Below are 18,892 nucleotides of genomic sequence, written 5' to 3'. Positions count from 1 at the left end.
TTTGCGACCTGATTTCAACGAGGCTTCTGAAGAGCCATATAGAGAGCTTTAAACTCCGAGTCACTCTCAAGGAGCTTCTTCGGACTATCCGATTCAACCAATTCCCCCTTGTTCAACAGCACAACCCGGTCAAACCGATCGATATACCTAAATCGATGAACGACTGCAATAACCGTCTGCGTGGAGAATTCCTTCTCAATAACATCTTGCATGATAGCTTCAGTTTCCCAGTCAACACTTTGAAAATAATCCTGTTAGTCACAATAAACACAGCATGACAGGGGGGGGGGGTTCTTTTTTTGTTCATATCATACCTGCTCGTCACTTCATCCAACACCAAAATTGAGCTCTTCATCGTCAAAGCCCTTGCAAGAGCCAACAATTGTCTCTCGCCAACTGACCAGTCCGACATCACAAGCGCCATTTCTAGTCCCCCATTAGCACTGATCCGTTTCCACAGCCCGACCTTCGCAAGAGCCGCCTCTATCGTTTCATCAGACACCTTGTTTTCACTGGGATCCATATTAAACCTCACAGTTCCCGGCATGAAGAAAGGTTCTTGCGGAATGACATTGATTCGTGTGCGGAGATCTGCACATTCGATTGCTGATAGATCTCTACTGTCGATTTCTATGCGGCCGGATTGCAGATTGATCATCTGAAGGAGAGCCATTACTAGGGAAGTCTTTCCGCTGCCGGAAGGGCCGCAGATGGCAACTTTTTCGCCGGCGTTGATCTTGAGGGAAAGGTTTTTGAGGATAGGGGGAGAGTCGTCGCTTTTAGGAAATTAACGATGTTAGTATTGTATGGCGAGTTCAATAAAAGCTTCGGGGAAGGGGAAAGTAAAACTAACCTGTGAGTTGCAGTTACTTCTTCAAATATAATGGCACCCTGAGACGGCCATTCCTGCGGAGGGATCCATTCAGTAGTACCCAAGTGACGATTCTCAGAGGGTGTATCAGCCACAAAACTCTTCACGCGCGAGACCGCTCCAATGGAGGTCTCCAACTGCGTCCACGACCGAATACAATTCTTAAGAGACAAACCAAACAACAAAACCAGATTGAGCCCAACACCCACAGATCCAGGGCTGAAATTATCCTTTAGCGATGTTGTAGTTGCCATCAGAATGACCGCCATGATCCCCACGATCAGATCTAAGACAAGAGTTAGCCATATCTGGATACACATGAGCATATAAAACGGCTTCTGAGACTGGTTGAGCTTCTGCTCGCATTCATCTTGAAATATAGATTCCCAGCCGTAGGCGCGTACGGTCGCGATGCCGCCGATTGTCTCGATAAAGTGCGTATAGAGCGGTGATTTGGCTTCGATGTCTAATAATCGAACCTGACGCGATGTGCGGAGATAGTAGAGCTGCAAGAAGAATACGGCCAGCCCCAAAAATGGAACAGTGATGGCGAGGTATTTTCCGGCGATACATAGGATGGCTAAGCTGAATATTGACATTGATAGATCTGGAGGGAAAAGGGGGAGTAAGTTTGGCGTTTCGATGAACTGTGCATAGGAGTCCCTGTAGATCTTACTTGCTGCAAAATTGATGGATGCGATAGGCAGATCCATATCGATGAGGTTGATGTCCTGGCTAAATCTATACAATTGATTCAGTAACCATATCATATATTGAGATCTTCTGGGGTTATAGGTTAAATACCGATTGGTGGTTGTCCCTGTGTCTGTTTTCAGGAAAAAGCTGAATGGCGCACTGGAAGATGGCCAGACTGTCAGCCTCCTCTTAAAGTTAAACATCTTTCATTGAAAGGAATATATCCATACCCAAGCGTTGCACGTAGAAGATCAGAATGCATTCCCGAACCTGTATTATTGATTATATTGACGAAGAGCAACCTGTATTTTTTTCTCTGGGTAAGCATGTATATCCACAGGATCGAAACACAAACGACCACTTACTGGCACGCAGATACAAGCCCCATAAAGTTAAGCACAAATATTGCTGCATAAACTCCAAGATAATACCCCAGTCTTCCATTTGGTTGAGTCTCATTGGCATCTGACCACCATTGAAGCCAAAGAACTAGAGTTCCCTGTCAGCAAGAATTTTCACAAAGACAAACCCCCACGAATACAAATTGAAACAAGTCAAACTTACTAGCAAAACTACTGAAAAATGCCGAGACCAAAATACTGAAAATGAATAGGCCTGTTGTCTTGTATCCAGCACTTTTGACATAGTATTTGTAGACATCCCAGGTACCATTACGTCTCGATAGGTCCTGTTTCTTGATGACTAGTGCTTCCTCAGAACCATTGATGCCAGTCTTTGTCGCTTTCCTCCCTAAGCTATCTTTCTCAATCTCAGAATGGCCATCCTCGGATGAAATTGATGGTTTGATGCTTGATATCATGGATTTTGCGGCTATTTCAGGGGTTTCGGCGAGGATTTTCTGATATGGTCCATCGTTTACAACGAATCCATTATTCAGAGCGATTATCCTATCTGCATATGGCAGCATCCGTTCTGCATGCTTATTTAGTCTTTGATGTGTGATAATGGAGCCTTCAAGGTCACTCACGGGTGTGCGTTGCAAGAACTACTGACGTTCCTGTCTTACGGAAGTGACCGTCCTGGTCAAAGAGTCGAGTAGATATGAGCATAGTGCTGTGCGAGTCCAGTCCACTGAACACATCATCCAGAATCACAATCGGGAGTCTGGAATACACGGCGCGTGCAAGTGCCTAGGAAATCAAATTGCCGCTTTGTCAGCACGATCTTCGGAATATAAAATAACTACCAGTTATTGTAGTTGCCTTGGTGACTACTTACCACTCTCTGCTTCTGCCCGCCGCTGAGAGAAACACCATTACTTCCAGTCTGGAACTGGTCACCCCCAGGGATCGACTTCAGATCCTCCTCAAGAGCGCAAGCCCAGATGGTGAAATCGTACCATTTCTGATCGATGTGCTCTGACCCATTTGTGATGTTGAATTTGATTGTGTTGTTGATAATCCAGGGGTTTTGAGAGCAGTACGCCACACGAGTCAAAGGCTTTGTGGTTGTTCCGTCCTTCAAGTGTGTCTCGCCAATGATACTTTCGAGCAAGGCTGACTTGCCAGATCCCACGGGCCCAATAATGATGGTGATTCCATTTCCAATATCAAGGCGTAAGTTTTCTAATACAGTTTCAGTTTCAGGAGACCATGATATATTGGCATTCCTGAATTTGAACAGGCAGGTATCATCATTTACACCTATATTGCGAATGGAAAATTCGACATCATTTGTTCGGGAACCAGGGAGAGGAAGCGTAGTGTCCTGATCATCCGACACCACGGCTGGTTCAATAAGGCAATACTCCTCAATTCTTTGAAAACAACCCAATGCTCGTACTAAACTGGGCAGCGACTGGATAAACGTGAGCAAGGGACTCGTCAAGATCGATATTAATGATAGAGCGGTAAATGCTCGGGAAGCCAGGAGGGTTTCGTCCTTCTTCACGGCTGCTATAATGGCGTAGACGACAAAGGTCGCAAATGGAGCAAGGTCGATAGGCACGTTTGCTAAGAGAAGAATTTAGTTACAGCCCCTACACGATTTTCCCAAAAAAAAAAGCCTTCAGCGTTCGGCCTTCAATCTTACAAATGGAAACCTGGAGCAAGATCAATTTGCGCAACTTTGTCGATGTCTTCAATTCGACTTTTCGTAGCGCTGAGATGATTGAAAATACCAAGTCGGTCAGGCCGAGCATCTTCACGGCTTTCATATCACCCAGCACGGTGGACGTGACTGCTAACCGCTTCTCAATTTGTTCAACCCACGCCTTTTGGGCACCGACGGACAGGGTCGACAACGGTCCTGCTGCTATGACGCATACTGCCGATATGAAATACGGTTAGCGAGCTAGAAGACATGAAAAGGGGAAGAACTTGGAACAAGAGGAGCCGTACCAATACAAATGATAGCAGGGACAACGCAAGCGGCGAAGATTTGACGCTCCAGGAGCCAAAGTGCAACCCCAACCTCCAGGAGTGAAACCCATGCTTCATGGATTACTTTGACGCTAGTAACTATCACTTCCACATCAGTCCCGTGGAGGGTAATAGCTTCATTTCCCCTCATGCTGCTGGATTTGAGAAGGCTTGTTTGTCGATAGATCATTGAGATGAGGCCGGCCCGTATCATTGTAGCGAGACGAAATGTCTGACGCCAGTAGACTGCCGTTGAAATCTTTTTCTACGAGTCAGAATAGGGAGACATTTGGGATCCAGAGTTCGAGAACATACAGTAAGTCCCAGATAAACCAGCGCATAAGCGCCCACTAGTGCCTGGCCGTAGCTCTTGGTCTCGGGGGTTGTGGTTGTCGTAGCCATGAAGTTCACGGTAGCGTTGATCAGAAAGGGTTGGCAGAAGGTGAACACGGTAACGCATAGCCGTGGTCCGATTCCAGATACCAAAGGCCACATGTATGCATCAATCGTAGCCTTGAGTAATCGACGAGGACCTTTAGTCTGGTTCCAGCTAGCTTGCAGTTTCTTCTCTGCCGAAGATCCTTGAAGAGTTTCATCGACATTGGGAAGATCTTCGACTTCAAAGACTTTGGAATATCCTGTACGGAAGATGGGTAGAACCCATACAAAGAAGCTTCGGCCCCAGAACCCAATCAATTGTTCGTTGGTGAGGCTGCGGTATACAGGGCGTAAGAGCCTGGTTTTGGTCACCGACTCCAGAAGTAGAGTTAGCACGGTCAGTATATAGACAGCTGTCCATAATCCCCGGCATGCTGGAGCAGATGAAATGAGCCATAACGAACGGAGTCGAGCTATGGATAGAATACTAGAGACTGAAAAGTAGATAACGATGAGATCAGACGGTTTGACGGAGCGCTGGTCTTCCATAAAGGAGAGAAGGGCAGCAGCAAAGATTGCAAGGATATTGAGAACTCCAGACGTTGTTGAGAGTTGAGTATGGAGCGAGGCTGTCCGCAATTGCACTGCAGTATATACGACCTGGAGAACAAAAAGTAGCGCCAGAAGGCCCTTCAAAAGGTACAATACAGCATTAGTTAATCAGATCTGTAACACCTTTGAAAGTACACAGCCCCGTCTCACCAATTTGTAAACTGCTAGTTTGTAAGATGCCAATTTAACAGGTGCAGTTCGAAGATACTGCAGCCTCGAGGCCAGAAGTAATAGAAACAGCGCAGCAGGCAAAATACCAAAGAAGGCATCTTCAAATAGGAGAGTGAAATCGAACAAGCGACAAGCTACGTTGACTCGAGGGCCAAATTGATTGTCGCTGCCAAAGGGACATGTTGAAGCAGCTGCCGCCATTTTTGCAAAGACGACGGATGTTTGTTAGGTATTGTCTACGCCAAAACATGAATTAAATTTGGCTCTCTATTCAATTCTGCGGGGACTGTTATCAGTAGGTTAAATCAGCGCCAGGCAGCCTCGTTGGTGATTTTGTTAGTACGATTCTTTTTACAAGGGTTAGGTTACATTCACTCTACGATAAGCTTAGTTACTAGTTAGTTACCTAAGCTCATGTCTTGTATAAGCTGCTAGGCTAACTACATGAAGAAGGCAAGAAGTAAACTATATAGAATGTCCCACCAACATCCAAGGCAGAGAGTTCCACATAATGAGCAGATATTATTCCAATTACTCATACCTGATGACTCTATAAGTTACTAAAGATTTATAGCTTCGATCCGAATACGAGAGACATAGGATAAACAGTAAAACGTGGTATCTCAATCCATCTAGCAAATCTATACGCCGTCCATGCAGTCTATATATACAAAAAAATCTATATGCCCAGAGTACATCAGCTAGTCCTGCTTCTTGAATTCATCGCTAAGAAAATCCCCCTCAACACCCAGATCATCCAATCCCCTGAACCCATCTTCAACGATCCATTTCTGCCCTTCCGGTGAATGCAGGACATGGCAACTTGCGCCCACAATCAAGAGACCGGGTGGTCTAGACCCTTCACACTCCACGGCCTGACACACGTGTTCCAATGTTGTGCGGATGATTCTTTGATCTGGACATGAAGCCCTCTCCACGACAGCACAGGGTGTACTCTTTGGCCAGAGAGTTCGTTTACTTGCTTCCTCCGAGGGAGATGTCGAGGTCAGGCTAACCACCAAATCGCTCAGTCTATGCAACGCCATCAAAAACACAACAGTCTGCGTGGAGACATAAGTCGGCGGTTCGGGGGCAGCACCCTTCCGGCCTGTGCCAGTACAGACAAGGACCTGATCAGCGACACCGCGATGTGTAGCTGGAATATCAGCAAAGAGCGGCGCACTCAAAGCACTCGTTATACCAGGTAAGACTGTAGGGATATATCCCTTCTCCCGGAAGAAGCAATATTCCTCGCCGCCGCGGCCGTATAAATAAGGATCTCCCTGTTTCAGTCTCAAGACGTATTTGCCTTCCCGGATGGATTTTAGTCCCATCTGGAGAAACTCTTCTTGTGCTTGGTCTGCGTTTCCAGGGAATTTGCGTGCAATATGCACTTCTGTCCGTCGAGGAATCAGCTCTAGTACCGGCGCCGGTACGAGTTTGTCGGCCAGGATTATATCAGCGTTCTTGATCGCGTTGTAGGTTGCGCGGGTAAGCATGTCGGGATGTCCCGGTCCTGATCCCGCGAGGACGATTTTGCCATTCTTTTTGCCAGCCTCGCCATTCGCGGCCGCCGCAAGATCCGAATCACTGGATCGATCGCGCGAGTACGACGTGAGGATAGAATCAATGTCCGAATCCGATATCGACGCCAACCGTTGTAAAGGCCAATACTCGCAAATCTGTGCCAACCATCTCATCCTCCTCGTCTTTGTGGTTTGCTCATCATCGGGCGTAATCAGTTTGTTGAATGTATGGCTTTGAGTCACGACATCCTCGTCTTCATCTTCGAGTTTTTGTTCAGATGATTGTTGTTGTTGGTGGTCTTCTTCCCATAGCCGTCGTCTCAATGTACCCAGTCGATCAATCGCTTGCCCTAAATTGGCGGGCAGTGAAGAAGAGATTTCGCGTCTGAGGCGTGAGGCGAGTTTGCATCCTCGCCCGGATGTGGTGATTCCGATGTGTAGTGGTCCGTCGGAGTAGGTGGAGAGTAATGTGAAGGAGCAGAGATCGGGGGCATCGGTTACGTTGACTGGGATGCGCATTCGTTTGCAGAGTTGGGATATACGTGTGCCTATACCAATTAGTTCTTCAATTTCGTCAAAAAGGCTTGGAAAGAAAACGACATACTGAGATCATGGTCACCACTCGTAACAAAAACCGCATCAACAACATGATCAACCTCTTCCCGCCCCAACGTCTTCAAATCCTCGTCTTGAAACTCCCTCTGTATCCATTGTACCTGTTCCTTTTCTATGCAATCCTTCAGCGAAAAGTGTACATCACTGGTCTCGGGAGCGATGACGATCGGTCGTGCGCCGGACTGTAGACTCTTGGTACAGCGAGCTGCGGCCAGCGGGTTTGTGCCGATGATGAGATGGATTTGGGATGTCGCGCTTATGGCGATGATCATTGGTGCTGTGTCTGTATAATTCTGCATGATGCTGGCCGTGGACCACGTCGTGATCAAGTGAAAATCTGTCGAATTGAGCTCACGAAATTCAGATGTTGTTCATATCAGTTGTTGGTAAACTTTTTTGGCGGGGTATATGTATATGTAGCGTTAGAATCACTCGATGAAATGCGACAACGCTCGATCCAGCGCACTCGCAAAATGTGAAGAAAAGAACAGAAGATTATAACGATACAAAATCATCGAAGGAAGAAAAATAAAGCATGAGACTTAAAGATGATTACAGAAAAACGACTTCTAAATGTCCACGGAGTATGCGCCGATAAGAGAGGGCAGGCCGATTTTTACTGGTACCGAATGGCGTGCTCGTCTTATCGGGAGGCTTATCAATGACCAAACAGAATGTTCCGCGGAGTTGCAACTCCGTTCGCATAACGTATTTACATATTTCGTGATGGAAATCCCTTGGTTAACTTACTTCTTATTTGCTTGCTAAATAGAGTCAGAAAGGACATACAGTTTGTGACAATCACTCCAGCCACGTCTTGACAGCAGTCTTCAACGCTGCATCCAGCCAATCAGCCTTAATAGAAGCATCCGTATCAAACCCATGTGGTCCAGGCCTCAGCGCCAAAATGATCTTGTCCCCACCCTGTCGACCCTTCAACGCATCCTGCGCCTTTTCCACAAACCGCTCACTGGCCTTGACTAGCACAATATCATCATCAACACCATGAAGAATCACCAATCCACCTCGAGGCAATCTCGCATCGGCCTTCTCGAGTCTTGAGAGCTGATACAATCGATCGCGCGTGGGCGAGGACTCGGAGTCCCGGATATAGAATTTGAATCCCGCTTGGTTTGCGCTGATGGCCGCTCCGATCTGTAATCGTTGTAGGTCCAGGTCGGAAGAGGATACTTGGCCTGGTTTGATGTCTGCGACGTATTCGTCGATGAATGAGGCTGGTACCTCGGGGATGAATACGCTTCGCTTTGTAGGCAAGAGCGGTGGGTTGTCCCATCCGAGAGCTGGATAGGCGGCTGTTCCAGCGCGAATCTCGTCGGGGTGAGACAAGACGAGGTAGATACTAAGCAATCCGCCAGCCGAGTCACCAGCCGTGATGATTCGGTCTAGGTCAAGTTCTACTGCGACATCTTTCTGTGTATGTAGAATAGTTGCAAGGTCTTTTGAGTGCAGCCATGTCCAGAAATCGTCGACATCATCTAGGATATCAAGACCGGTGACTTCGGGCAGAAAGCGATAGTTGACGGAGACAATGACTGCATTGTGGGTTTCTGCGAGTTCAAGGAGCCAGGCGGGGAACCAGTCTTCGTAGAGGGATTCTCCTCGTACCTATCCTTATTAATCTGAGGTATGTAACAAACTTCCGGTTGGAGTTAACTTACTAGACCGCCACCATGGAATCGAGCAATGACCGGCGCTTTGCCTGCTGGGAGAGACTTCGGAATGATCAAGTCCGCGCGAATCTCGTGTCCATCTACGACTTTGTAGTTGGCTTGGAGGATGTTGAAGTTGGCAAATTTACCGCCGTAGTTGGAGCCGGGTACTACTTTTGCTGCCATTGTGACTGTGATATCGAATGTTCTTTGGAAAGAATGATATGATAAGATCTGTATATGACGAAGGTCAATCAATCACTTGGAGGAGTCGAATTTGAATACGTTGTTCTGGGTGTTTTGAGAGACGCTTCTGGACAATGAAACCATACCCATCCATCTCGAGGATCTTGACGGAATTTATATGCATTCTGGCACAACATCTTGCTTAGAGCAATATCTCAGCTCGACTCCTTTACGAACCCATGTAGATTGCACAGTTTGTCTGGTTTCTGATGTTTGCACTGAATGCGTTTGCATCGATTGCCTACATGCAGACAGCCAATCAGGGAGAATGCAAACATGTTAGTTACGGTGCTAGGTTCTCCGTCTTTCCACTTTTGGCTGCATGTGGTGTAGAACGTAAGCCCTAATTTATACCACCATGTAACTATCTACTACATACAACATAATATACAGAGCAAATTAATTATCCTTGAAGATACCTAGGTAGTATCTCTATTTCTGTTGAATACGCCCGTCACCGCTGGACATCCTACCTAGTAGTAATTCGTCTGCTAGACAGAGCACGCGCGTCCGAATGAACATCCACATACTTGAATATATATCCAACCCTGGTACGTACCTAGGTACCGGTTGAGTCGAAGTTTCTCTGGGCTAGGCACAGGCTGCCTGGTCGATTTCTGCAGGGAAAGATACATGTAGGGCATCGATGATACTGGTGTTTCGTATTTACTAAACCAATTCGCTCTCGCGCGAGGCTCATCGCGGTGAAAACATCTCGAGAAGACAGACATCAATGATGGAACTTGCAAAGTTGGAAGTAATGAAGTCAGCGGCACGTCCCGCTCGCCGTGGGGCGCCAATGTGCCCTCATAGTACGTACGTACGCAGTTAAGTCAATTAATTGTCTGGACGATGACATCGTCTACTGTGTGTCCCCTGTATTATCGATAATACGTATGTACTATGTGGACCATTCCCAGTCGAGTCTAGCCTCATCGTAGTGGTCAATTCAATTTGCATTCAAGCTCTTCTCCTTTCCAATCGATCTTCTCTATCTGCATTCTCGACTCTAGATTGGCGAAATCTGACTGATCGACAAAAGCTGTCTTGCGACATTCGCTTATATCTTCTCTGTCCTATAGTTGCCTAACTATACCCATGCTCATTACTAGTACTACTGTGGTACTATACTGACTGTGCTCCGACCAAGGCTTGTCTCAGCCAAAGCCGCATTCTGCTCCGTGTTTTGATTCCAAGCGCCGCCCCTGGTTCCCGTCTCCCGTACCGTACATACCGATGGTGGCATAGCATAGTCAGCCTGCGATCGATCCTGCTAATCCCTGCCCCGTCATCTGATCACTCTTCACCTAATTTCGTCACGTTTGCGATACGTACTACTGAATCGTGTCAACTTGTCGTCCACGCCCAGTCGTCCCGTCCGATCTATCACCCAGATTCCCGATCCCACGACTACACGAGGCGCTATATATCGCATACCGCCAACATGAATTTTTGTGGTCGGCAAAAGGTGGTGCAGCGGAAGATGGTGCTGCTGTGAGTGTCGATCGCAAACCGAGTACAAACAGCGCTAATCATTGTCAATGGATAGCGGTGATGGAGCGTGCGGGAAAACATCGGCTTTGAATGTGTTTACTCGAGGGTTTGTACCTTTGTGTGTCCTTGTTGAGTGAAACAAACTGACCGCCTCATAGGTTCTTCCCTACTGTTTAGTATGTGGACTATATCGCGATTATTTAGTAGTCTATATACTAACATTCAACCCGGCTGTAAAGCGAACCAACGGTTTTTGGTAAGTGTCCTGCTTCGCAAGGCTCAAGATTTATTTGGCTAATTCTCGTGTGGTGTAGAAAACTATGTCCATGGTATTTATGATGACTTGCCCACGCGTTGCGCACACCCACTGACCGTACTCCGCTGAAGATATCTTCGTCGATAACACACATATGGAATTGTCACTATGGGATACAGCCGGACAAGAAGAATTCGACCGTTTGCGAGCGCTTTCCTATGAAGATACCCACGTCATTATGCTCTGTTTCAGTGTATGGTTCACTGCCGCCTATTTTTCGACGTTCTTTCATTAATACTGGAACAGGTCGACAATCGAGATTCCTTCGAAAACGTATCCACCAAGTGGATGGCTGAGATTCACGAAAACTGTCCCGGCGTGAAGATGGTTTTGACAGCACTTAAATGCGATTTGCGCAAAGATGAAGAACAGAACGAGAATCCGGATGCGGTTACTTTTGACGAAGGACTTGCAAAAGCCAAGGAAGTCGGCGCTGTCAAATACTTGGGTACGTTATGTTGCGTCGTTGTATTTTTTTGTGCAGCGTTGGAAGAGTTCGTTCGTGCTGACGGTAAACAGAATGCTCGGCCGTTCAGAATCGCGGGATTCGCGAGACCTTCTATGAAGCCGCCAAGGTGGCATTGGAAGTGAAGCCAGCTAGCAGCAGCAGTAGCCATGGATGCGTTATTCTATAAACTTTTGACTTGTTCGGCTTCGATCATCTATATACGATGCGACACGACTCGACTCGCATTCAACCTTTTTTCGACTTTCCATTCATGCACATGTTCCTCTTTACTTTGACTAATTCTTCCACCTTCGACCTTTTACCGAGTTTTCTTCCCTTATGTGAAGCTACCATTTACGGAGTTCAGTTGGCATTGATAAACGGCGTTGTCCTTGTCGCGAATACGTACGATGCGATTAATGCATGCGGTTCGAATATCCGCACAGCAGAAGCCTATCAATTCGTTCTCAACAAGGAGGATGGATGGGCTACCTGTTATCGGCACAAGCATCTTTTTCCTATTCCACCTATTCCAATTGGTGATACACTTTTTTTTTTTTTTCAACGACGATTTACTCCTACCTTTTTACTATTAATATAATAATCTTCTTTTGACTACTTTGCTGTCATCTATTTGTATGATCGATTATGCGTGTGATGGATGATATTCAAACCCTGGTGGCTAATGTCTCTTGTTCCTGCTATAATACAATCTATCATCTACCTTTCTATTATCTATCCATCATAAGCATTAATCATGAAGTTACATCCTCAATCCCAATCTTATATACCTCCTCGATTCCCTCCCTCCTCGTCGCCTCACCAACCGGAAAATCGACCCTCAACCTCTTCACAAACGAGTCCACAAACCCATCCGCAACCTCCTTCATAACCTCCTCCTCATTCTTTTGGCTACTGAACTTCACGCCCTGGCCAGCGAGACTAGTAACCTCCTTGCCTTCCAATCCGCACGCCACAATCTGTTTAAAAAACCGCATCGGTTCATCGGTGACGTTGAGCCCGACGCCAAAGGAACTTATATGCCGACGGAGATGGACGCCTACAGCCGTAATCTTTCTCGCCTCTTCATTCCCATTCCCCGTTGCGCCTGTTGTGCTTGTGACGGGGTTTACCCATACACCAGGATCCTGCGTTGTAAAGCCTTCTACTCCATATTTGCGTAACAAGTCAATCACACTCTTCTCCAAAAGACTGATGTGACACCTGGGCGAGAGGCCGAGTCGTCGCAGGTCAAGGATTGTGTATGCGACCAGTTGGCCGGGACCGTGGTAAGTCGTTTGTCCGCCGCGGAGGGTTGGATGGTATTCCGCCTTCAACTTCGACCCCTGGCCTCCTGGTATTTTCGGATCGAGTATGTGTCGAATCGGCTCTAAAGATGGCGGTAATGATAATTCTAGGCTTGGTTGCGCATCGGAGGGCGAGGAGGTGTTGGATGGTGGTAGGTCGCGGCGGCCCGTTGTGTACACCGGGTTGGGGGTGAAGGTTATTATTGTTGGGTCAGGTGGTAATTGTGAGATGGAAGAGGGGGAGGAGGACGAAACGGCTTTTTTGTAGGCGAGCTGGCGCAGGGCAAGGGTTTGTTGGATCTGGGAGACCGTGTTGAAGGGCGTTAGGTTTGGCAGGTGGAGGTGGGCGAGGCGCATGGCGACGGAATTAGCGAGCGAATGCTCGGCTTGTATTCTCCTTTCAGCTGGTTATACGTTGTTAGAGATTTTGAATTGGTTTCGTGGGAGTCATTGTATGTATATGGTGCGCGACTTGTCGGGGTTGTAATACGTTACTGGTAGTTGGGTAAAAGCTTCGAATTTGCGGCTCCGGAAGTGACGATATAGCTCGAGCTTCGACACGTGATCTTGAAATGTACGATTGTCTTCTCTCAAATTGCGAAAAAAACATAATTAATTATAAGAACAATTCTAATGGTATACTTTCTTCAACAATTATCCGGATTATATACCATTAATCTGCGGCGCCTCCCCAACCAATTGCCAGTCCCTCACACCACCCTTCCAATCCGCAATCCTGCCTTCTCGCACCTGCACAATCACCACTCGACTATCATCATCAATCATAGGGATCTCCGCGACTCCACTCCCACGTCGCTGTTGACCAAACGGCACCGCTTCACCGGGCGCGGCTACAAAGGTATTATTCTCCAAATGCTGATTTTTGCACCATTTCTCTTCCTCGGACCCCACCTCGAGAAAGCGGGCTGTGCCTGTGATGGTGGTTGATATACTGGACAACGCGCTTGTATTCAGATTCAATAGCAGGCTAGCTAAGGAAGAGCGAGTTGCGGCGGGTGGTGGAGAGCCATCCCGACCGTTGGGTGCGCGAGTGGGAGGGCGATGGGACACCCAGTCGTGCACTAACAAAGAGACGCGCGGGTTTGCGGATAGGTTGAGAGTCTTTTTGGAGGAGGGGTTTGTGGTCATGATGATTACGGGGTAGGCGTCGAAGGGCGTAGAGGAGAGGTAGGTGTATGACATGAGGGAGACGTGAGGGGTGAGGCCGTCCGATGTTGCTAGATGAAGCTGGGGAAGATGTTAGCTAGTTGCATTTCAGAAACACAATTGATCAGAGCCAGCACAGAGTAGCAACGAATGCCTAACGTACATATCGAGAGTTCTTGAGACAGGCAACTACTTCCGGCAGTAAGCATGAGCCTACGTGAGGATGGGTGGTGGTGGCGGATGCCTCGTAGCTTAGTGGGGGATTAGGTCTGTCGGCCATGTTTGGCGGTGCGATAGAGGAGGAGCTGTAGAGTAGTTGAAAGTCGGTCAAGTAAATCTTCTCAGTTCTTCACTGAAAAAAGATAGTCAGATATCACTGCAATTGATATGAGAATCATAAATTGAGGGTCGAGAATCAGATCGATCAGAGAACATTGGATAAGAGTGGGCTGACATAACAGCCAATCACAGGCTTGCTCAGAGCTTCCGTAGAGTAAGTTACCTGTAAGGGGTTAGTGTCGTCCTGATTGGGCGATAGCATCACATGACCCGCTCAGCTTCCCCAGTTTACCCTCCGACCCACGACGTCATTCCTGCGTTCTCCGCGTTCTTGACACAATGCTGGGTTTCGTGGTGAGGGAGCAAAGTACTTCATATTTATCAACCTTCAAGTCTGTTATTTAGTGCAAGATAGTATATGCCGATCTCAATCCCAATATACTTACTAACTATATACGTAGTAGATGCGAACAACTAATGCACTCCGCGTGGCTGGACTGTTTACTTGCCCCCGCTCCTGTGTACGTTCTCTAATCATCTTGGCCAAACTCCGTACATAACTAGTCAATGCACGCCCCCTTCTCTCTTTCTCCTCTCCTCTCCTCTCCTCTCTTCCTCCATTGCTCAGACTCGTTTACTCGCTCAGACCGTTGCACTCAAGCTGCGACTCTCATATTATCGACTGCATAATACATAACACATATTGTTTATTAGATTATCCCTCCATCATTGGCCAGAGCTTGTCTCTTCCCATTGGATCTGAGCTGCCGGATAATCCAATCCCGCGCGGGCTGCTGTTACCCCGGACTTTGCTTAGTGGTACCTTCCCGCCACGCCCAGCTCTCTCTCTCTCTCTCTGTCTGTCTCTTTCTTCCACTCGGGCCTCTGTCTCGCGACTTCCTTCTTCACTGACATTATCTGTCCCCTCACCTTACACCCCCCATCATCCTATCCTTTCAACTACCAACCCTCACAATTTCCCTCTCTACTATCTCTTGTGTTTCTCTCTTCGTCTGTTGTTGTTCTATCCCTGTCATCCCAAACCACCACAAGAATAATATCGACGACAACACAACACACCATGCAGCCCTCCAAGGTGCTCCGCGCCTTCCCCGCATTCTCTACCCTTCGCTCCTTCAGCACCTCCTCCGCCCATAACCGTGCCCCATCCATTCGTGACATTACCCCTACCAATGCCTCCGAATTTGACGCGCGCCAAAAGGAATTTCGTCAGAGTCTAGAAGAGGCTCGAAAGAAGAGACAAGAGCAAGAGAGTCAGTTTGTCGCAAACACCCTCCGTGATCGTGCCCGTGAGTTTGTCTTGGCTCCCACTGCTCCGTTTGTGAGCAATGCGAGTGCCTATACGCAGCTTGATTGACTCCGACGTTTCATCTCTTTTATTTCTTTCGAAATTTCTAGAGTAGTGTTGACTGACTTGACTTTCTATAGGAGACCAAGAACAATTAGATGACGCGGCTGAGAATGGCACAAGGAGAGGACCTCTGTCGTCACTCATCTACGGAACCCGAGAAGGCCAACATTTCGACAAGAGCATTGAGCGATCATTCTCACAGGTGATTGCCCGAGGAAAGTATGTTCACTCAATTGTCTTTCACGACGTCAAGCCCGACAAGGTCGATGAGTACGTGGAGCTGGTCGGCAAATGGTATCCTCGCATGGCATCTATAGAAGAGAACAAGGTGAATCTGGTCGGCAGCTGGCGCACCCAGGTTGGAGACAATGACACGTTTGGTAGGTCCTACGATTGGGTACGATAGATTCAAATGCTGACTTTGGTCGTAGTACATATCTGGGAATATCAGCGCTACACAGGCTACCACGAATCCCTTCATAACATTTCTCAACACGCTGAGTTCCGAGAGTTTGACAAACAACTGAAATCTCTAATCAAGAGCAAGGAAACCTCACTCATGCAGGAATTCTCCTTCTGGCCTACCACGCCTCCTCGTCGTCTCGGCGGTTTGTTCGAACTACGTTCCTACACTCTTCACCCCGGCAATCTCTTGGAATGGGAGACACACTGGCGTCAAGGATTACAGGCTCGTCGCGAGGTTATGGAAGGTGTCGGCGCTTGGTTCGTGCAGATCGGCGATCTCAACACGGTACACCACCTCTGGCAATTTGCCAATCTGGAGGAACGCAAGATTCGTCGTGAACAATCCTGGGGTATCGAAGGCTGGGCGGACACAGTTCATCGGACGGTCCCTCTGATTCAATCGATGAAGAGCAGGATCCTGATTCCCATGCCATGGAGTCCAGTGGGCTGATCTCACTCTTGTGTTTGACAACCATTGCCCTCATGTGTGTGCGCTGAGGCACAAACGCTCTATCTCGAGTATTTTCAGATCGAACATATACCTATGAGGATATTACAGAACCTCATCATCTCGGAGTTTGTTATTACTTTAAGTCATGTAGCTATAGACAATCTAGCATTGACAGTCCAACCATATTCATGATAAATAGGGATGTAGAGTGTCTACTGGTACCCCACGTGAAAGGAATGACGTCTTCCCGCTGGGCCGTCCAGCCCTAGGCGCGTCTCCACATGAAAGCACGAGAAAAAAAGTTGCCAAATCATCGGCACGGACGCCGTGACAGACATCCAATTTATGACACTGACCCTTAATTTACGACACCACTCTATTTCTTCTGAATTTCCCCGTCAATTTATCTCAGCCAGTTGGCTGCGTGGCCTATACAACTGTTCCCCTTCCCCTTTCTTTCTTTCTTTCTTTCTTTCTCCCTCCCTTTGACACTCCCACCTCACTCAACCTCATTACAGCCTCTCCTCTCACAGAGAATATCAACAATATCAACAATGACTTGGATACGACAATATGACCTCCCCGCGCTGCGGGAGTACAAATACTCTGGCGTCGACCATTCACTGATCAGTCGCTACATCATGAAGCCGTTTTATAGCAATGTGGTCATTCACTTGTTTCCCCTAAACATGGCGTGAGTTCTCCTATTCTGTCAACGCATCGACAATTCCTAATCTTTGGTGGTTCTATAGGCCGAATCTCGTGAGCCAACCCTCCTAACCTAACACACGAAGAAAGTTTGCAATGCTGAGACAAATATAGATTACTTTGACCGGCTTTAGTTTCGTGGTTATCAATTTCTTGACGATGCTTTATTTTAATCCGACCTTGGATAAGGACTGTCCGTCGTGGGTATATCTTAGTTGGGCGATTGGACTGTTTTTGTATCAGACTTTTGATGCTGTGGATGGGATGCAGGCGTATGTCTTCTTCCTAACGTTTAGGGGGTGTATGCTAAACATTGGGTTGGTTGCAGTCGCAGGACAAGACAGAGTGGTCCGCTTGGAGAGTTGTTTGATCATGGTATGTTTGCCCTCTTGACGGAAAATTAGTAGGGAGAGCTTCTGGTTAATAAGGAGTAGGTGTCGACGCTTGCAATACCGTTCTGGGAGTGTTCATATTCGCCGCTACGATGAACCTCGGTCAATCATGGGCTACTGTTCTCACTCTGTGGGGAGGTACGTGACACATCCTCAAAGCTAAGACAAGCGAAAACGCTAATGATGATGTAGCCGTCATGACATTCTACGTTCAAACCTGGGACGAATACTTCACCCACGTCCTCACTCTCGGGATCATCTCTGGCCCCGTCGAAGGCATCTTGACTCTTTGTGCTGTCTTCTCATTCACCGCATACATGGGCGGCGGCAGCTTCTGGCATCGTCCCATGCTCGCGACAATCGGCGTTTCGCAGCCCTCTTTCCTGCCGGATGCTCTTTATGAGTTGCCGTTTACTTCATGGTACATGATCTACGGCGCATTCATGCTCTTCTTCGCAACGGGCAGCAGCATCATCAACGTTATGAAGGCTCGCCGCGCACGTCGTGAGAATCCTATCACACCATTGTTCGGCTTGTTGCCGTTTACGTATATGTGGATCTTGACGCCGGCGTATTTGTATCTGCAGCCCAGCATTCGCGAGAACCATCTAGTTCCGTTCTTGATCTATGTCGGTATTGTCAATGCTTACTCCGTGGGACAGATGATTGTTGCGCATTTGCTCAAGACTTCCTTCCCGCGGAGCAATGTGCTCATCTTGCCGCTTGTCGTGGGTGTGGTTGATAGCCTGGGTCCGTATTTGGAACTGTGGCCTAGTCTGTTGGGAGATGATATTTATCAAGTTGCGTTTGTTTTTGCGACGCTTGGTCTTGCAGTTGGTGTGTACGCTAGTTTTGTGGTGAGTCTTCTGTCTTCTCCTTTATACATCTGATGGCCTTTGTTGACTGATTTCTAGCACACCATTATTGTCACGATGTGCGATTACCTCGACATCTGGTGTCTGACTATCAAACACCCATACGTCGAAGGACAGGAGAAGATTAATGGCCATGCCAATGGCGACAGCAAGAAGTCTTCATGAATGACTTTTCATAGGGCGGGGTGGGTGAATCGCGATAACGAAAAGTTCGGGGCGAATTTTGATGATGATTCTACAACAACATAATGCGCAATATTCCCATTTAGTTAGTTACAGCGTATACGATAAGTCAAGTTAACTAGTTAGTTAATTCATACATATATATGATTGATTATTCATTTTTCACTATGTGGCGAGATGACTGGAAGTAACATCGTAATCTGATTGGCAGACATCTTCGCCCGCTTTCGGAAAAACTGTTTTTGCGGGTGGTGGGAGGCTAAGCGAGG

At 47.4% G+C, this 18,892-nt stretch overlaps 8 protein-coding genes across 8 annotated transcripts; 3 read left to right on the top strand and 5 right to left on the bottom strand.

Annotated features, from left to right (window-relative positions):
* Window positions 1–14: 14 nt before the first annotated feature.
* EYB26_008926 (uncharacterized protein) lies at window positions 15–5,310 on the bottom strand (the record flags this gene model as incomplete). Its single annotated transcript, XM_054268177.1, has 14 exons — window positions 15–237; window positions 315–776; window positions 854–1,478; window positions 1,548–1,612; window positions 1,676–1,726; window positions 1,798–1,869; window positions 1,933–2,056; window positions 2,132–2,500; window positions 2,556–2,718; window positions 2,807–3,540; window positions 3,620–3,853; window positions 3,928–4,207; window positions 4,264–5,016; window positions 5,089–5,310. The coding sequence occupies 14 exons, from the start codon at window positions 5,308–5,310 to the stop codon at window positions 15–17; spliced, it is 4,377 nt and encodes a 1,458-aa protein (XP_054124152.1).
* Window positions 5,311–5,810: 500 nt separating this feature from the next.
* On the bottom strand, window positions 5,811–7,549 carry EYB26_008925 (uncharacterized protein; the record flags this gene model as incomplete). Its single annotated transcript, XM_054268176.1, has 2 exons — window positions 5,811–7,183; window positions 7,240–7,549. The coding sequence occupies 2 exons, from the start codon at window positions 7,547–7,549 to the stop codon at window positions 5,811–5,813; spliced, it is 1,683 nt and encodes a 560-aa protein (XP_054124151.1).
* Window positions 7,550–8,051: 502 nt separating this feature from the next.
* Window positions 8,052–9,106, bottom strand: EYB26_008924 (uncharacterized protein; the record flags this gene model as incomplete). Its single annotated transcript, XM_054268175.1, has 2 exons — window positions 8,052–8,876; window positions 8,930–9,106. The coding sequence occupies 2 exons, from the start codon at window positions 9,104–9,106 to the stop codon at window positions 8,052–8,054; spliced, it is 1,002 nt and encodes a 333-aa protein (XP_054124150.1).
* Window positions 9,107–10,610: 1,504 nt separating this feature from the next.
* Window positions 10,611–11,611, top strand: EYB26_008923 (uncharacterized protein; the record flags this gene model as incomplete). Its single annotated transcript, XM_054268174.1, has 8 exons — window positions 10,611–10,660; window positions 10,716–10,766; window positions 10,819–10,836; window positions 10,900–10,916; window positions 10,975–10,989; window positions 11,048–11,169; window positions 11,223–11,424; window positions 11,496–11,611. The coding sequence occupies 8 exons, from the start codon at window positions 10,611–10,613 to the stop codon at window positions 11,609–11,611; spliced, it is 591 nt and encodes a 196-aa protein (XP_054124149.1).
* A 568-nt stretch (window positions 11,612–12,179) lies between these two features.
* Window positions 12,180–13,088, bottom strand: EYB26_008922 (uncharacterized protein; the record flags this gene model as incomplete). Its single annotated transcript, XM_054268173.1, has 1 exon — window positions 12,180–13,088. One exon carries the CDS (start codon window positions 13,086–13,088, stop codon window positions 12,180–12,182), a length of 909 nt encoding a protein of 302 aa, XP_054124148.1.
* Window positions 13,089–13,394: 306 nt separating this feature from the next.
* On the bottom strand, window positions 13,395–14,178 carry EYB26_008921 (uncharacterized protein; the record flags this gene model as incomplete). Its single annotated transcript, XM_054268172.1, has 2 exons — window positions 13,395–13,979; window positions 14,062–14,178. The coding sequence occupies 2 exons, from the start codon at window positions 14,176–14,178 to the stop codon at window positions 13,395–13,397; spliced, it is 702 nt and encodes a 233-aa protein (XP_054124147.1).
* A 1,080-nt stretch (window positions 14,179–15,258) lies between these two features.
* EYB26_008920 (uncharacterized protein) lies at window positions 15,259–16,465 on the top strand (the record flags this gene model as incomplete). Its single annotated transcript, XM_054268171.1, has 3 exons — window positions 15,259–15,451; window positions 15,627–15,929; window positions 15,981–16,465. 3 exons carry the CDS (start codon window positions 15,259–15,261, stop codon window positions 16,463–16,465), a joined length of 981 nt encoding a protein of 326 aa, XP_054124146.1.
* A 554-nt stretch (window positions 16,466–17,019) lies between these two features.
* Window positions 17,020–18,605, top strand: EYB26_008919 (uncharacterized protein; the record flags this gene model as incomplete). The annotated part of the gene is made up of 7 exons (XM_054268170.1): window positions 17,020–17,159; window positions 17,218–17,227; window positions 17,288–17,445; window positions 17,502–17,548; window positions 17,608–17,703; window positions 17,758–18,422; window positions 18,480–18,605. The coding sequence occupies 7 exons, from the start codon at window positions 17,020–17,022 to the stop codon at window positions 18,603–18,605; spliced, it is 1,242 nt and encodes a 413-aa protein (XP_054124145.1).
* Window positions 18,606–18,892: the final 287 nt, after the last annotated feature.

Source organism: Talaromyces marneffei, chromosome 7, assembly GCF_009556855.1.
Source record: "Talaromyces marneffei chromosome 7, complete sequence".
NCBI classification, from domain to species: Eukaryota; Fungi; Ascomycota; class Eurotiomycetes; order Eurotiales; family Trichocomaceae; genus Talaromyces; species Talaromyces marneffei.
This window is presented reverse-complemented; position numbering and strand designations above follow the sequence as displayed.